General features: G+C 38.2%; 2 protein-coding genes and 1 non-coding gene across 3 annotated transcripts; all 3 read right to left on the bottom strand.

Annotated features, from left to right (window-relative positions):
- Positions 1-1,332: 1,332 nt before the first annotated feature.
- LOC118341799 lies at positions 1,333-5,734 on the bottom strand. Its single transcript, XM_035680174.1, has 3 exons — positions 5,620-5,734; positions 4,166-4,634; positions 1,333-2,234 (listed from the first exon to the last, which is right to left on the bottom strand). The coding sequence occupies exons 1-3, from the start codon at positions 5,675-5,677 to the stop codon at positions 1,889-1,891; spliced, it is 873 nt and encodes a 290-aa protein (XP_035536067.1). The 5' UTR covers positions 5,678-5,734; the 3' UTR covers positions 1,333-1,888.
- Positions 5,735-9,091: 3,357 nt separating this feature from the next.
- kctd14 (potassium channel tetramerization domain containing 14) lies at positions 9,092-13,376 on the bottom strand. Its single transcript, XM_035680296.1, has 4 exons — positions 13,294-13,376; positions 10,659-10,883; positions 10,425-10,559; positions 9,092-9,918 (listed from the first exon to the last, which is right to left on the bottom strand). Exons 1-4 carry the CDS (start codon positions 13,345-13,347, stop codon positions 9,607-9,609), a joined length of 726 nt encoding a protein of 241 aa, XP_035536189.1. The 5' UTR covers positions 13,348-13,376; the 3' UTR covers positions 9,092-9,606.
- Positions 13,377-15,033: 1,657 nt separating this feature from the next.
- LOC118342284 lies at positions 15,034-15,183 on the bottom strand. Its single transcript, XR_004797473.1, has one exon. It is a non-coding gene; the product is annotated as a small nucleolar RNA SNORD15 (small nucleolar RNA).
- Between the last annotated feature and the right edge of the window lie 691 nt (positions 15,184-15,874).

Here is a 15,874-nt window from a genome sequence, read left to right on the forward strand (position 1 = left end):
CTTGTCAAGTCATGGAGATCCTCACGCTGGCCCTTTTTCTGTTTCTAACACATCACTCTGATGATCAAAATGTTTCACTTTACTGTTTGATATACCCCCCCACTTTATTCACTCCAGTGCTACATAATGGTTCTTGAAATGATGGTTCCCTACCACTGGTGCTACATGGGCTCCTCTTAGTGGTTTACAGGGGGATCTCAAATATATATTTAATGGGAAATAATAATATAAACATATGATTACAACAATTCAATATGTATAAGCTTTCCTTCAATATTTGTTCAGTAGTCAGCCTGCTATGTAGTTGTGTTTGGTGAGCATGGAAGCGCACACAAACACCCCAGACTTTGGGTCTGAATGTATGATTGCCCAATTAAGAATGGGAATCCTTCCCCTGGCACTTGAGGTTGGCAGATTTAAAAATATCCCAGAGGAACAGAGACTTTGTGAACTTTGTGATTTACGAGAAGTGGAGAATGAATCTCATTTTCTTTTATACTGTCCCTTCTATGATGAACTAAGAGTACCTGTTGTAAATGAACTGTTTGCTCAAAACCCTGAAATGTTTTGGAGTAATGATGATTCAGGATGGAATGTTTGTTTACCTTAATGTTTATAAGGTTAGCCTAAACCTGGATGAAACGTCAGGAATGGTTATATCGTTAATGTTATATTGTTTAGCATCTACTTTTGGGTTTTTGTCTGTCTATGTTTATAAAATGGTGTCGTTGTATAGCCCTTGTGGGCTGGGCATGCTAATGCATGACACAATAATAACAAAAAAATCATTCATTCATATTCAAATGAGCCATGTGTTGATTGCTCATGCAGTTGCTACCACCAGGCTGCATTAATAAAAGTAAGAAAATATATTCAGAAGTTTTTTATTTCTTTGATTTGATTGTCAGTAGGTTTTTCAAGACATCCTTGAAATTAATGCTATTTGTGGGGCCTTGGCATGGAAACGTTTGGGAACCCCAGTCAGAACAACTGCAATTCCAAGACATTTTCTGCCTCTACCTGTGGATTGTGTGCAAACTGATTAATTAAACTGACAAATTAAATCCCAGAGGCAACCTCTATGGTTGGGAAATGAGGCCAACACACAGTTCCTCAAACGACCATTTCAGACTGGCTCCAGAAGTGAGTCAATCTCCATAAGGCCTTATATTAAAACGCCCAACTTTACAGCAGAAATCACAAGTTTTAATCACAATAAGAGGGCATAATGTGGATTAGGGTATGTGTTGAGCTTTAGAGAGAGTGGAAAAAGACAACACAGGCATAAACTCACAGCCACGCTGGTACTAGGGTTTCCATAATACTCTTGTTTATTACTAACATAACATTAACATCAACCTTATCAAGCCCGGTTGTGCAGCTACTATTTTATCACACAGGAACAAAACAGGCCACATGTAGTTTAAACGTTACTGTTGAGTTGAGACGCAAAAGGAAAAACAGGAGCTCAGCAACAGACATCCATTCACTGCCGGTGTACCGCTCAACTAACTCCAGACGTCTGATGACTCTTCTCTCATATCTAGGCAACAGTCTCTTAAAGGCACATTTCACAGTTTCGGCTGTTACACAGTCAGGACTTCTAAAATGTTGACAGCCAGAGTCGACCACACTGAGGCTCTCAGATACAGAAATCTTGTCATGACAACTTTTTTTTTGTTCTGTTCTGACTGAACTGACTGAATTATTATTGATATACATTTGCAAACTGTCACTTCAAGCTCTATTAAAAAGTCCTACTGATAAATTCTATAACCAAAATCTAATCAAGACAATGTGCAGGAGTTTGTTTCTCCCTAATGGCTCATTTCAGAAAGTCAAGAAACCCTGGTTGAATTCAGAAATAACACAAGAACAGATAAAGTGGTCAACAGTTCATTTCCTGGAGCTCGATGTCAGCTGCAGATGCTTTTGTCCTCCTCTGGTTTCCTCTCCGTGTGAAGAATTCCACTATGATTACCATGACTGGCAGAGCCACACAGAGCGCTATGCGGCTGATGGGCAGGTGGACGGGACAATCAGTGGCAGCTGAATGAATCACACTCTGGTCAGTGGGATGATTTTCAAACAAAAAGGTAGATGTGAAGTCCAGAAATGCGGCCCTGTTGTTTTCCTGGGTGGTCACCTGACACCTCCACTTCCTGTTGTTGTCGTCCGCCTGGAGGTTTGTGATCAGAGTGATGTTGCAGCGAGTGTGGCCAATCAGCTCGTACCTGTACACAGGGTGGAGATCATCAGAAAAACATCACACAGCTGTCAGTCATCCGTAGATAATGTTTCATTTAGCTGTTTGAGCACTGTAGTGTTATAATTCAGTGATATTCAGCTTATTGTCAACAAATCACACCAGAAGATCAAAACCAGCAATGAATTGATCCTATTAACAAATAGTGGAGAGGTATAGATGTGACATGGGGAGAGTTGTAACAATCATTGATCAGTTCAGAGTTTGTTACCACAAGTCCGGAAACAGACACATGCAGATTCTATACAGAAATATCTGATTTTAGGGGAAGAGGGTTCATTTTTTTGATGAAGATTATGTTTTGTTTAGTACTTTAAACTACTGCAGATAAAATCATGTTTTATATAAGGTTAAAGTGTAGTTTCTGTGATGTGATGCCTTTTTGCCCCTGCTAAATTAAGACCACTGTGCCTATACAGCTACCTAAACAATGGCCGACAAGAGTAGGTTGTAACACATCTTTTTAGTTATTCCACTTTTATTGTATACCCCTGGGAAAAGATAGCCATACTCATCAGTGGTGGCGATATTCAATAACAATAAGAAAATGTACTCATGTGGACACAAATCTGAAGTTCAGACGCTGACTAATTTATGTCAAAATAAAATATGTTTAGACAGAAACGTAATTCAGATGAAATGACAACGTACTGCATTTCGTTTCTACTAAAATAAGTAGAAATAGGTCTTATTTTAAGATTTTTTTAAAATAACCTTTAACCCAACTCACAGTCTTTTCTATATTTAACAAAAGGGCTTTTGTTGGAGGAGTCTGGACCCGGATTGTGGTGTGACAGTCCTGCACTTTGTCCGCCCACCAAAAAACGCTGTCTGTGAACATAATCCTGTCAGTTTGTCACTACAACTACAACTAGTATACAAACATAATTTATCTGAGACAGGGTTATAAATAGTGTTACAACCCTCTCCTTACACACAACAAAGAACACTTTTCTCGACCTTTTTTAAAAGCATCAAATGAGTTCAAGGGAAAATCAGTCAGATTAGTTTACTGATACGTTCGGTATTAACATTTTGGCAACGTGCCAGGTATGTTAATTGGATATTGAATTTATAATTCAATATTAAAATGTTCTTAAATGAGAAAATAGTCACCTGTCAAACATCTTAACATGGAACCATAATGAAACAATTACTTTATAAATTTACGGGTTATTTAATTTATTGAACTTCTGTCTTGTTTTTTTAGTACGTTTTATTGTTAAAACTAATAAACCTTTTGGTAAATAAAAAGTAATTGTCCTCAAAAAAAGACAGAAAACTTCTTCTTTGACTTCCTGATGGTCATATTAAAAATATCAGACAGGTTATTCAATGTACTGATGAACAGGGTTAGGGAGTAATGGATTACATGTAACTGAGTTACTTAATCAGGAAAAAAACTGTAATCCATTACTGTTGCAGAAAAAAATAACAGTTGCATTTACTAAAAATTTGTCTTATTTAGCAGAGCTAAGGACAACATTTTGATGCTTCCATTTTCAATTTTTTCCGTTTCCATTTTGTTTTCTAAGGTTTCATTGTTCTCTTGTCTTAGAATAGAGAATATAATACACTTACATCAATACTTCCTATTGATATTTCTTCTAAAATTTCTTTTAATTTGGTGTTGAGGTAATCCAGAAGTAACGGAAAGTAATCAGGTTAGGTTTCTTTAATATTGTGATACTTGAATTAGGTTACCAACTACATTGTTTAACAGATAATTAGGAATTGATTTGTCTATTTAATTTTACCTTTCTCTGAGGATTGGGGACCATTATTATTACTTTTCTTTCTTACTCTTCCGCACTCATTTTACTTGCTGTGTTTTATCTGAGATGTTTTGCTCTGTGTATGAAAAATGCAATATTATTTTTAAAAGAAATGTCAGAGAACCTGCTGTCTTTGAGCAGCATTGTGCCATTCTCATTCGCCCAGCTCAGGTTGAACCCACTGCTGTATTTGCAGCTGCCAGCATCATAGAAGGTGAACAGGACGCAGTTCAGGGTGAGGTTTCCTCTGGGCTGCAGGTTAGTGATGGTGGAGAGTGAAGTGATGGTGAGGAGAGAGAGGTAAACGTCAGTGATGGCGTTTCCCCGCTTCAGGCAGACGTAGGAGCCGGCGTCCTCGACCCTGAGGTCACTGATGCTGAGGAAGCAGTTGGATGTGATGGACATGCGGCTGGCTTTGTCTGAATCTGCATTCAGCTGCCCGTCACTGACCAGAGTGTACAACACCTGACCCCCTTTGTAGAAGGTCCAGGAGATGAGGGAGCAGTCTGAGGAAACCAGTTTGGTGCATGGCAGGAGGGTGCTATGTCCAAGTCTGCTGTACACAAACTCTGCATCCTTTTTGCACCTCACACCTGGAAACACAAACGTCTCTGTCAGCAGCGAAAAACTATAAATCTACAAACTCTTTTTATTTTTCTAGTTTAAATAAATAAATAAATCACCACCAGAAGATGGCCAGTGTTGCGTTGTGTAGTTTATGAACAGTTCAATCAAACCTTCTCAGACAGTTTCTTACTCTTTTTATTGTAGAGCAGAACTCTGAACCATTCATCGCTTCAGATTCATCTTGTGACCCTTAAGTTGGGAACCACTGGACTAAACTAAATAAAGTAGCTCCACCTCGAGTAGCTACAACAATAAAATGCTGCTTTAACATCGATGCATCAGTATTAATAATATAACAATACTGTTTTTTTCTGCAAAAGCAGTAAGTTAACTGTTACATGTCACTGAAAGTAAATTTATCTTGATTATACTGACTTGAATAAAACTTAAAAAAGTATTTTTTACATTGTTGTATTGATACTTTAATTAAATAAAAACATCTGAGTCGGTCATATTCCAACTGAACTTAACACTCAGGATACAGATCTTCTACTTGTACTACTGGTAGCAAGTAAAAAAGCAAATAACTAAGAAATGGAAGTTAAAGACCAACAAAAGGAGAGAAATCTATAAAATGCACAAACTGACCTTTTCTCTTTGGTTTTGTATCATTAAATTAAAGTGTTGGTCCAAATGATGTATACACATGAATATAGATAGAATGGATATATGGATATGGATAGAAAAAGGGAAAGGTCAAATGTTTCATTTTTTCTCATTACTTATTTTTTTAAATTTTTAATCTATTTCTTTTCTATTCTTCTTCTCCGCTCTCCTTCCTCCAATATATATATATATATATATATATCCATAATTCCTTCATAACCTTATTCTTGTGATTTGTTCAGTGGGCTCATACTGGGTTTGTAAGAAGAAAATAATCTAAGTGCTTCTTCCCCCACTGAGCAGATCAAATGCGACCCTAAATGGATAAAAACCAGCTGTACGTACCTGTTAAAAGCAGACAGGTGAGCAGCACAACTCTCTTCAGGTTTTTCATGGTCGTCATGTCTTTGATTTTACCTCAACAGCAGCTCTGTGTCTCTCTGCTGCTGCTCTCTTTAGACGACTGTCTTCATTTCCTGTGTTACACTAAACTGAACAGGACACACGCCTCAGTCTTCATCCTCTCTGTCATGAGGGACTCACCATGTTACTATTCAGTATTATTTAGTTATTATGGAAGGGATGGAATACAGCGTACAGTTAAATTAGAGGATGAGCCCTGCAACATTTAATCTGCTGTTTGATTAATGCAGAAATATTCAGAGATGGCAAAAGTACAGTTCTTTTTTCAAGTAGAATAAAAAAATGAAATGAAAGTAAAGATTAAACTTCTTTCTTTCTTTACATCTGCCAGCTGTTTCTGGAAAAAGTGAACTGAAATTGGATCGATTCTCCCCGGATATAAAGTTTAAAGTTAGTCTTCAAAGCTGCTGTATAACCTGTTTTCAGGACCCTCAACACTGATTTCCACAAAACTGTAATGATGGTTGGAACTGAAAACAGACTGAAGTCATTTCATTATTAATGAACAATAGTGAAACACCACACAAAGGAATCATTAACTGTCATTTAGGTTTCCAGGACAACACTGACCCACTGACATATCATAAATAATATAACTGCATAAATGACCTAAAGCAGAGTTTCTGCAGGCTTGATTTAAACTGTTTAAGAACATTATGAATGCAATTTACCTATTTATATCCATACTGGTAAAAACAGCATGAAGGATATAAAGGAAAATCAGTGTTGGGTCAATTTCCATTATTTGATTTTAGACTTTTTAAGACCTTGCAGACACCCTGTGAAGGGTTGAGGCTTTGAACTATAACGTCCCAGTTTAACTCTGGCAAGGGACGTTTGAAACATATCATTTCTCATCAGTGTTGGGCTCATTGCTCAAAACATTTAATTTATTACTCATGTGACCTATATTTACCCAATGATCTGAAACCTGCTGTCAACAATTAAAATCCAGTTTTATTTGTTGAAATCAAAGTAAAGAGAATATCTTCAGCTGATAAATGTTAGTGTTTCCGTCTTTAAAGCGAGTTTACAATTACAAAAATTGATTGTTGGATTTCAAATCAGTAGGGGCCTGGCAACAAAAGTAAGGGTGTAACCAATTATATTTTGGTGGGAAACTGTAATATTATTAGTAATAAGTTACACTATTAGTTACTGGGGGGAGTAATATTATTACTGTAATATTATTAATACTGCCAAACACTTTTCTTCATCGATCTCTTCCTTCATCTCTGTACAGTCAGCTCTAATGAAGTCATAAAATAGTGCATCATTATAAGAAATAAAAACCAAAAAAACACCTACGTCAGTCTTCTTACACTGAGGTTGGTTGGGAACGTTACAGGAAGATAAAACCATCCACCTTGTGATTATTGTCACCAATCAGTGTCACTTTTCTTATAATGAGACACAAGGTGTGAAATGCAACTGTGTGCAATTTTTCTCCTGCTGGGGGGTTTTAAGAGGAAGTGTTATTGTGACACATTGTGGTGAAGATACTGTAGGTCGTATCCCCACACCTCCCATTTCTGTGAAAGAAGGAAGGAAATTCAATTTGACCTGATATTTTAGTGAAGAACTAAATTGTATTTTAAAACTTCTGTTTGTGTTTTGTTAATAAATCGTTCTTTTGAAATTAAAAAACATTCTGCAGCAGTCTGAGAGTATCACACGTATAAAGTGTAAAAAAGAAACATGATCTACAAAACAATGAGAAACGAAAGTCTGCAGCCGTGCTAGCTGAAAAAAACTGCCAATGTCATTCTGATGTTCAGCATCTTAGTTTAGCATGCTAACAATTGCTAACCAGCTCTAAACACAACAGGTGTGGGTGGGAATTTAATTTGTTTTGCAGGTATTCAGTCATAAATCAGGAGTCAGCAACTTTTACTATCAAAAGAAAAAGAGAACACATTTGAGCCGTATAATGGTAATTTCTAGTGTAGGTGGTGAAAGCAAAACATTCTGTTCATGTATTATTAAATTCTTTATTCTCCTCAGAGACTTTGGAGTCCTCAAGACTAGTAGCCACTGCTATTAAGGTTCGCCAATATATAGGCCTAGAGGAAAAGGTTGAATGTTCTGTGTGTAATGGCTACACATTTTTACAACTGGAGACTGTGAAAATCACTTTCAGCCTATAACATCAATGAATAAAAATGTTAATCTGTGGCTCCGGAGCCCTTCAGCTCTTTAGACCCTCTCCAGTGACTCCCTGTGGCTTTAGCCAAAAAAATATATGTATTAATAATAATGATTATTTTTTAACATTTTAATGTATTATTGTTGTAGGTCTGAAGTAACTCTCTCACAGCGGTTCAACATGGCAGAAGGGTACTAATAATGCTGAGATCCCTGAAAAGGTGTGTAAACATTATACACTATAATTCAAGTATTAATGACAGAGTATTCTGGTGTTATGTTCTTATTTCTGCCAATAGATCCCCCTAAATGTTACACAACTGACCTTTAAGAATCTTTATATCTAAGCTAGCAAGGAATTTAATTTTGTGTTGTATGGTAGTGGCCCCTATAGACAAAGCGTAAATCGTTCTACCCCTAATTTCATTGATTTCAAGAGGAATCAGATGTCTTGTGTTGTTGTATCACTAGTCAAGAGCACATAGTATTAAATTAGTTTTTATTTCCCCAGTTAAAAACTCCTTGTATTGTAGGTTTAAAGTTTCCACTTGTAAGGTTTAGTGTCCCATTTAAATGCTCTAAATACAGCTATTTCTTCCTGTCAGCAGTGTTTCTAAATTTATTATGAGACACTGAGTGGACTCTTTTTTTTACTGCAATATTCAAGTAATATCTCCACTTCATAACCACAAGCTCCCACCTCCTGTTACTACTAATATAACTTTATACACCAAGATATCCGTCTGTGGGCCCCTACTGTCCCTTTCAAATATATATATATATTGGACAGTGAGAGAGAGAGAGAGAGGGGAGGAGGACATGCAGCAAAAGCCCACGTCAGACTTATTTCTCATACCTGCTCCGCTCTCTGACCTCTCTGATACAGGATGGACTGTTCATATTCAATGTTTATTGTTGTTTTCACACTCTGATCACACAGGAAGCGGTCCCACATGACGGTACAGTTGTTGTTAGAGAGCTTGCCCTGCTCTGTGGTGAACACCGCTCCGCTTTCTGCTGACGTGTTTGTTCAGCTTTTGTGTTTTATGACCTTTCTGGTTTTTAATCTGGGTTATGAGTTGCCCAGTGTTGTGTGTATGATGCAGTGGAGATCCCCTGGTACAATCTATAATGCTGTTAGCTATTTCACACCTTACTTATTTGCAAGTGGTAGGTTCAGTATATGAAGGTCTGTATGACGTCATTAAATCTAACAAAACTTTCAGAGTAAAAAAAAAACGTTTGCAACTGTGTAGTTGTAGTTTATTAACATTTAGCAGCAGCACAATTTTACTGACATTACACAGGATATGAAACAAAATTCATATTTTAAGTACCTAAATTAATTATAAGGTAAGAGTCTTTGTTGTAATAAAGTAATGCTTCATCCCAAACCACAGTCATCATTGAAATTCATTACATACAGATGTTTTACTGTCTAAAATGTCTAGCGTTCAAAATCAAGACCCCCTTTCATTACCTAAAATAACTCAGAAAAACCTGCAGCAACTTGGTCTTTTTAAACGGTAATTTGGGTATTTTTCAACCTGGACCCTATTTTCCGATGTTAAGATCCTCTTTGTTTAACCAGAAACAGCTGTTATATCACCTTGTTCAAAGCCACCAGACTCCATTGATAAAAACAGTAACAATACGTAACATCTTTCCAATTTATTAGAATAACAATCTGAGCCTGTCAGTGGCCAATATATTTTTGTTTTCAGAAACAAAGTGTACAGTTTGCAGTTTGCTGCAGCCCTCTGATCACCACCAGGTGAATATGAGTTTGTAGAAGTAGTCGTAGCTCCTGGACAGGAAGCTCTTTGTGTTGCTGTGTTGCTGGACGCTCACCCTGTAGCCCTGACTCTCGATGTCCATCTTTACACAGTCCAGCAGGTCTTGAACGGACGGGGCGGCCTTCCATGGTCCGAACGTCACCACTGACTCCTTATCCGCCTCCAGGCTGTTGATGGCGTTGTCATAGAAACCCAAATCCTCCTCCGTCCGCAGCACGCAGATCATGATGGTGGAGTGGCGAGCGGCGATGGCCTCGGCCCTGGCAATACGAATCAGCACCTGAAAGAAAGGTGACATTGTGTTCATCAACAGATGAACAGATTACGTAAAAGTAAAGAGTTGCATCCCTGGGTGGAGTCAGCTGAACCGTATTATAGTAACATTTTTATTTTTTCTGTCAATTTGGTATTTTGAGTGCCTCTTAAAAGACCAGGATTTAGTGCCATCTAGTGGTGTCGTTGCAGATTACAACCCCTTCACCTCACCCTCCCCTTCCGAGTACAAAGGAGAAACATGGTGATTCAACTCATGTCACGAAAACACAATGAATCTTATTTTCAGGTGATAATACACAAATTAAAAAATACCTACACGTTATATTCCATTTCTGCCAATAGAGCATCCTAAATGTTACACACTGGACCTTTAACCATTGAGTAGAAACACACCATGAGAGCTGGAGACTGCCATGAATTCACAGGTTACAGTGTTCTGGAAATGTTGTGGATTTTTGTTGTTGTTGTTATTAACAGTTGGTTAATAGTGAGTAATAATAGTGAGTGCACCTCGATGTTTTCTTTGTAGTGTGGGACTCTGGATAGGAACTGCTGCCTTCCCACCAGCTCTCCAAACAGCTGAGGAGTTTCCTCCAAACGTTTGATGAGTGGTTTGATGTTGTAGTACACTGCCTCCCTGTGAACCTGCACACACACATTATACAGTACAATACGATAAAACAGTTATAAAACACTCTTAACCTACTCTCCTTCATGAGATGAATAAAAGTACAGGACTCAAACCTCCTGGATGTTCTCTGTGGGCAGCCAGTCTGATCTCAAGAAGTCGAGGACGGCTCCGAAGTGCGAACCATCGCGATCGATGAAGTGTCGTCCGTCTGCGTCTGTGCGTAGTTTGGGCTGTCCACTGAACAGCTCAGCCAGCTTGGAGTCGGGGTGTTTCCTGAGCGTGCTCAGAAAGGTGCTGAACAGGTGACCCCCGACATTTAACTTCACGACTGGAGAGTGCTGAGAGGAAAGATTGTTTATTTATTTCAACTTTATGAAACTGCTTGGTTGCCTGTCTGTTCGGGGCTTAAGCACTGCTGCTTTGGGGACCTTTTTCACAGCAGCCAGACAGGAAATAGTAGGGTAAACACAAGTGTTACCAATGAGGATGATGCAAAGACCCAATTGAAACTGCTCAGATTTTTATTCTTAACTGTAATTAATCGCATTTTTGGAGGCTGCAACAAAACTTCAAAAGTTATGAAGCACAGGATTCAGCGGTGGTAATAATATACGTATCTTATACTTCTTGCACACGGGTGAGGCAAAGCGCCGCCTAAACTGTATCAGATGTAAAAAAAAGGTATTTTGGAGCCATACTCCAGAAAACACAGGACGTCGGCCATTTTGAATTTAGTGTTCAACTTTGGTGCCATTTCTGTGCGTTGGATTTTAACGACTTCCTCCTAGAGAATTGATCGGATCGACATGAGCAATTGTGACGCCCCACTCCACCCTGTCTTCCTGTTCCTGGAGGTGTGGCTTGTTTTGTTTTCTGTGCAGGTACTTTAAGTGGGCGTGGGCAGGGAAGGGTCATCAGGTGCGTCGGGGATTCACATGAAATTCTCACGCCGTGGTCTATAAATGGTGGGGTAGCACATAGCGTGACAGCAGGTGTCTGACAACATTAGTGACAGATTAAATTAAATGACAGTGAAAACATCTGGACTGGCACTCATTAACAGCAAAAACAACACAGCAGCACCTCGGTTACTGTGTGCTCAGAAGGGCGTCAGCGTGAGTCACCTTCATATTGATTTGCTCAGGTTGATAAGACCAAATGTCTCAGCTGTCTGTCAGAACAACAGGGATGTCTGTTAGTTCTGAAACACCCAGTGACGGCCGCAGTTTTTACATGGGGATGGAAATCCACAATGAATAAAGACTGCACTGACTCTGTTAAAGCAATAAGTTGTGAATAGAGCTCGGCTGATGTGAGATAATACCAGCTTTAGAAGTAGAAAGTTCACAGATTACTGATATAGTGAGTTTATATACTTAAAATAGACCTTTTCTATGTGGATTGTGCACCGATATGAGTCTGCAGAGGTTCTCAGAAGGCTGCTTTCTCAAATAAATAACTTTATTAGTTAAATAAATGTTAGTTGTTTAATTATTATTATTTTATTATATACATTTTAACATTATTATTATTTACATCACTGAGAACTGCTTCTTTTCTCTAGAGGCCTTTACACACTGGGGCTGTGTTAATTAATCAATTCACAGGTCAATATAAGATTTTATTGAACGTTTTTGTCCTGAGCACTTTCACACAGAATATTACACACATTAATTTAATCATGTATCACATCGCTGCCAGTATGATTTAGGGCTGTGTACTGGCAAGGTGGTGATACAATAGGGATGATGATACAGGTGTTACTATTCAATATATGTATATAGTTTTATATTGTAATACTCTTAGCAAGGCGATACATCAAACACCACCAAAATCTGATTTAATTTAATTATGCAACCAGACCAGGAGCAGGTCAGTTTATATTTACAACACTGATATCCAGCAGTTGGGTGTTTAAACATAAAACTCAATATTATGAAACAAAATATCACAATACAAAATTAGTTTGTAGAAGATTATTTTGGTGAGAGGCGATGAGATGGAGCCAGTGCCGCTGCAGTGAGGACTCAGACTCATCCAGGTGAGCTACCAGGGGTCTCAGGTATGTACAGGTGTATCATTTATTCAGCCACAGTGTGTAAAGGCCTTTACTTTGTCACAGTATTATAAATCACAGCGACATCTGCTGGACAAACGCTGCAGTGACACCAAAATATCACCACAGGAATTTTAATCCGAACAATCAATCAATCAATCAATCTATCTATATATCTATCTATATTTATTTATCTTGCACTCACTTAATGTAAACTGGGATAACCTGTTAAATCACTTGTTAATGTAATGGTGTAGAGTAACTTAGTACATTTACTCAGTACAGGTTTCCATTTTATGTTTTTACTCAACTACATTCATTCAGAAAGAACTATTGTAGTTTTTTTCTCCACTATAGTGAGTTTAAAAACTACATTTCCCTCTGAGATACCCTTCAGGAGTTAATAATCCTTCTGTCTCGGCTGGTTAACTCGAGAGTTTCCTTTAGGTTTTATTTGTTTCCTGTAGAAGATGGCGGCTGTTTAACCGCTTCAAACTAACTCTTTCAGACCTTAAAGTTATATATACACTGTATATCTGCAGTGAATACTGAGCTCATAAAGCAGGCAGATATTACAGTGTCTTATCTTCAGCCTGTCTGCGCCTCCATCCACCTGTTCACAGGTAGGAAGTTTAGTTCCGCCCTCGCTGCTCCTCTAAATATCAAACTGATGTTAAAAGGTTTTTTCTTACTGGAACTGCGGATGAAGAATGTTTCTCAGAGGTTTTGTAGTCCGGCAGACTCATCTTGACTCCAGCGTTTGTCCAGGTGTGTTTTTACCTTGCTCGACAGGTAGGAGTGAGGGGGCGTGGCCTAACCCGGACCTGATGCCTGAGTGCTGAGAGGATGAGTCACTCAGAAGGTAAAATCTGTGACTTTCTGCCCTTTCATTGCATCAATATTATTTATCTACCTATAACTCCATTGGTTTTATCTTGTATATATTTGTTTCTTTAGGGTTTTCCTTCCCTGTGAGTGTAATGTATTTATTGTATTTATATGTGCGGGTTTGTACTGTACTTCCAATGCAATTAGAAATGTATGAATTAAAGTAAAATGTCAAAATAAAATAAGCAAGATTAAGTTTACATTCAAATTAGACATATTTCATAAATTCATAAATAGATTTATTGTCAAGTGTAATTATTTATTTCCACAATATGCCACTACCTCCTTCTGTAACCTGTGCAATATTATAATTTAACTTCAAATCACATCTGTATATCATATATATATATATAGTTTGTACATACAACACAAATTCTACTTTTTCTTCATATCTTATTAAATGTGTATTTTCTTTTCTCTCATTTACTGTTACACATCTGGAGCTACTGTAATAAGTGAATTTCCCAGTGTGCTCTACAAAGTCTTATATTTATGAAGATAAGTTCATAAAACTGATGACAAAGTATAATGAATTTAATTATGTGGTAGTTTCTCCACTACAGCAGTCTGCAGTAAATAGAGCAGAGTGAGACATCCTGCTCCCTCCTGTCAGGTGACTTCCACTCTTTCAGTGCAGATTATGTTAAGTGTAAAAAGGAAATTAGATATCCACACACTCTATGATCTTTAAAGAACAAAACTTTTGTCCAATCGTATAATAAATGTAAGAATAGAAGGCAACACGAGAGCACGTCAGATAACTTAACCCTTCAGTTACCACTGATTCCCCGATCAAAGAAATAATTCAGACCAGAACCAAAACATCTGCACACAAAAAGCTAACAAACTTTAGAGCAGGCAGAACATATTAGGTTTAACAATAACAAAGCAGAGACACAAAAGGCCAATTAAACATCTTATCATCTGATTTGTTTTGGTAGAATTGACATTTCTGTGAAATCACTTTCTTTAAAGCTTTCTCTGTTGATGCTCTAAATGTATCCATTTCAAAGGTCTGAAAGAGCTTTTATTAAAACATTTTTATTAAACTTTAGATTCTAACAAAGTGACCACAACATGCTGAGTGTATTTTCCAGATTTTATTGTTTTTGTACACAAATAACAGTGGGTCTCGCTTCCATCTGTTGGACCGCTTGAAACCTGTAAAAGACAAAAGCAATACATTAAAAATAACTTAGTGAAACCAATTAATGGTAAAATGGTACAAATATTCATTTCCTCATGACTTTATAATGAGTTTAATAAAAATAGTACAAATACAGTTTTATTTAAATTGTGACACTTCACTGGTTCAGTTTTTGCTTTGTAGCCAAGATTTTAATAGTAATACAACTCATTGTACATTCAAAGCAATCTTGCATTTATGTTTAAGTTACTGACACTTCTGAAGCTTTAGGAGAGTTACTATTGCAGCCAGATCCACCTCGCTTTGGTCTTGTTGGCATTTTATTGATCCACCATCACGAACAGTCAGATTCCCTACGTTCACTTCTCAGTTATTTTAAATCATGTGCCGCTTCAATCCTTCTCAGACAAATGCCTCGATGTCTTCAACCGTTAAGGACTTCCTGCTCTGAGGAACTGGAGCAGAACCACAGAACGTGGATCTGCACCAGTGAGCCCCAGAACCAGTTTGAGTCCCGTTCCGACTCGTCATCGTATCATCACCGAAGGGACAAACACTGAGGCTATAACTCGTCTTTGTTTCCTGCTTATTGTCACTGCAGGGAACTTTTCAGATTTTCACACATTAAAATAAAATGTATGGAGCTGTGGAAGCTCAGTTTGATTTATATGGATCAGAAGTATTTCAAGATTCTAACTGTCCATATGATATCTATATTGAATCATTGTGTCATAAGGATTCTCTGGTTTCTTTATCCTAATACTTATTTGGAGCTCTCAAATTGAGAACATAAGCTGTAGAGGGACATTGACAGATAAAGAGGGTGCCTGTTGGTGATTGGGCCCCTGTTGGTGATTGGGCCCCTGTTGTCTCTCACCCTCTTATGCGGTGGGTACAGGTGTTCCCTGGGGCATGACGGGCGCCTCTGGCTTGGCCCCCTTCTGCTCAGAAATGGGTGTGGTGGGCAGGTTCTCCTCCTTGGGCTCCACAATGCTGACGTGGTCGGGCAGGGGCTTCTTGGGGCCAATCTTACCGCTGGGGTCCCAGGGCAGCATGATCTTCACCTTGATGCCCAGCACACCTGAAGAGGACCAACAAACTCACCAATAAACCGGTAATCAGGACAAACAAAGGCTGTGAAGTACAGAGATCCACTCGACACTTTAACTGCATCACAGTGGCAACGAGCTTCGTATGAAACGCTGCAGAAAACCCAGGGCTCCTTCAGGGCTCCTTCA

Source organism: Morone saxatilis, unplaced genomic scaffold (assembly GCF_004916995.1).
Source record: "Morone saxatilis isolate NCDOM2014 unplaced genomic scaffold, NCSU_SB_2.0 Contig8, whole genome shotgun sequence".
NCBI lineage: Eukaryota > Metazoa > Chordata > Actinopteri > Moronidae > Morone > Morone saxatilis.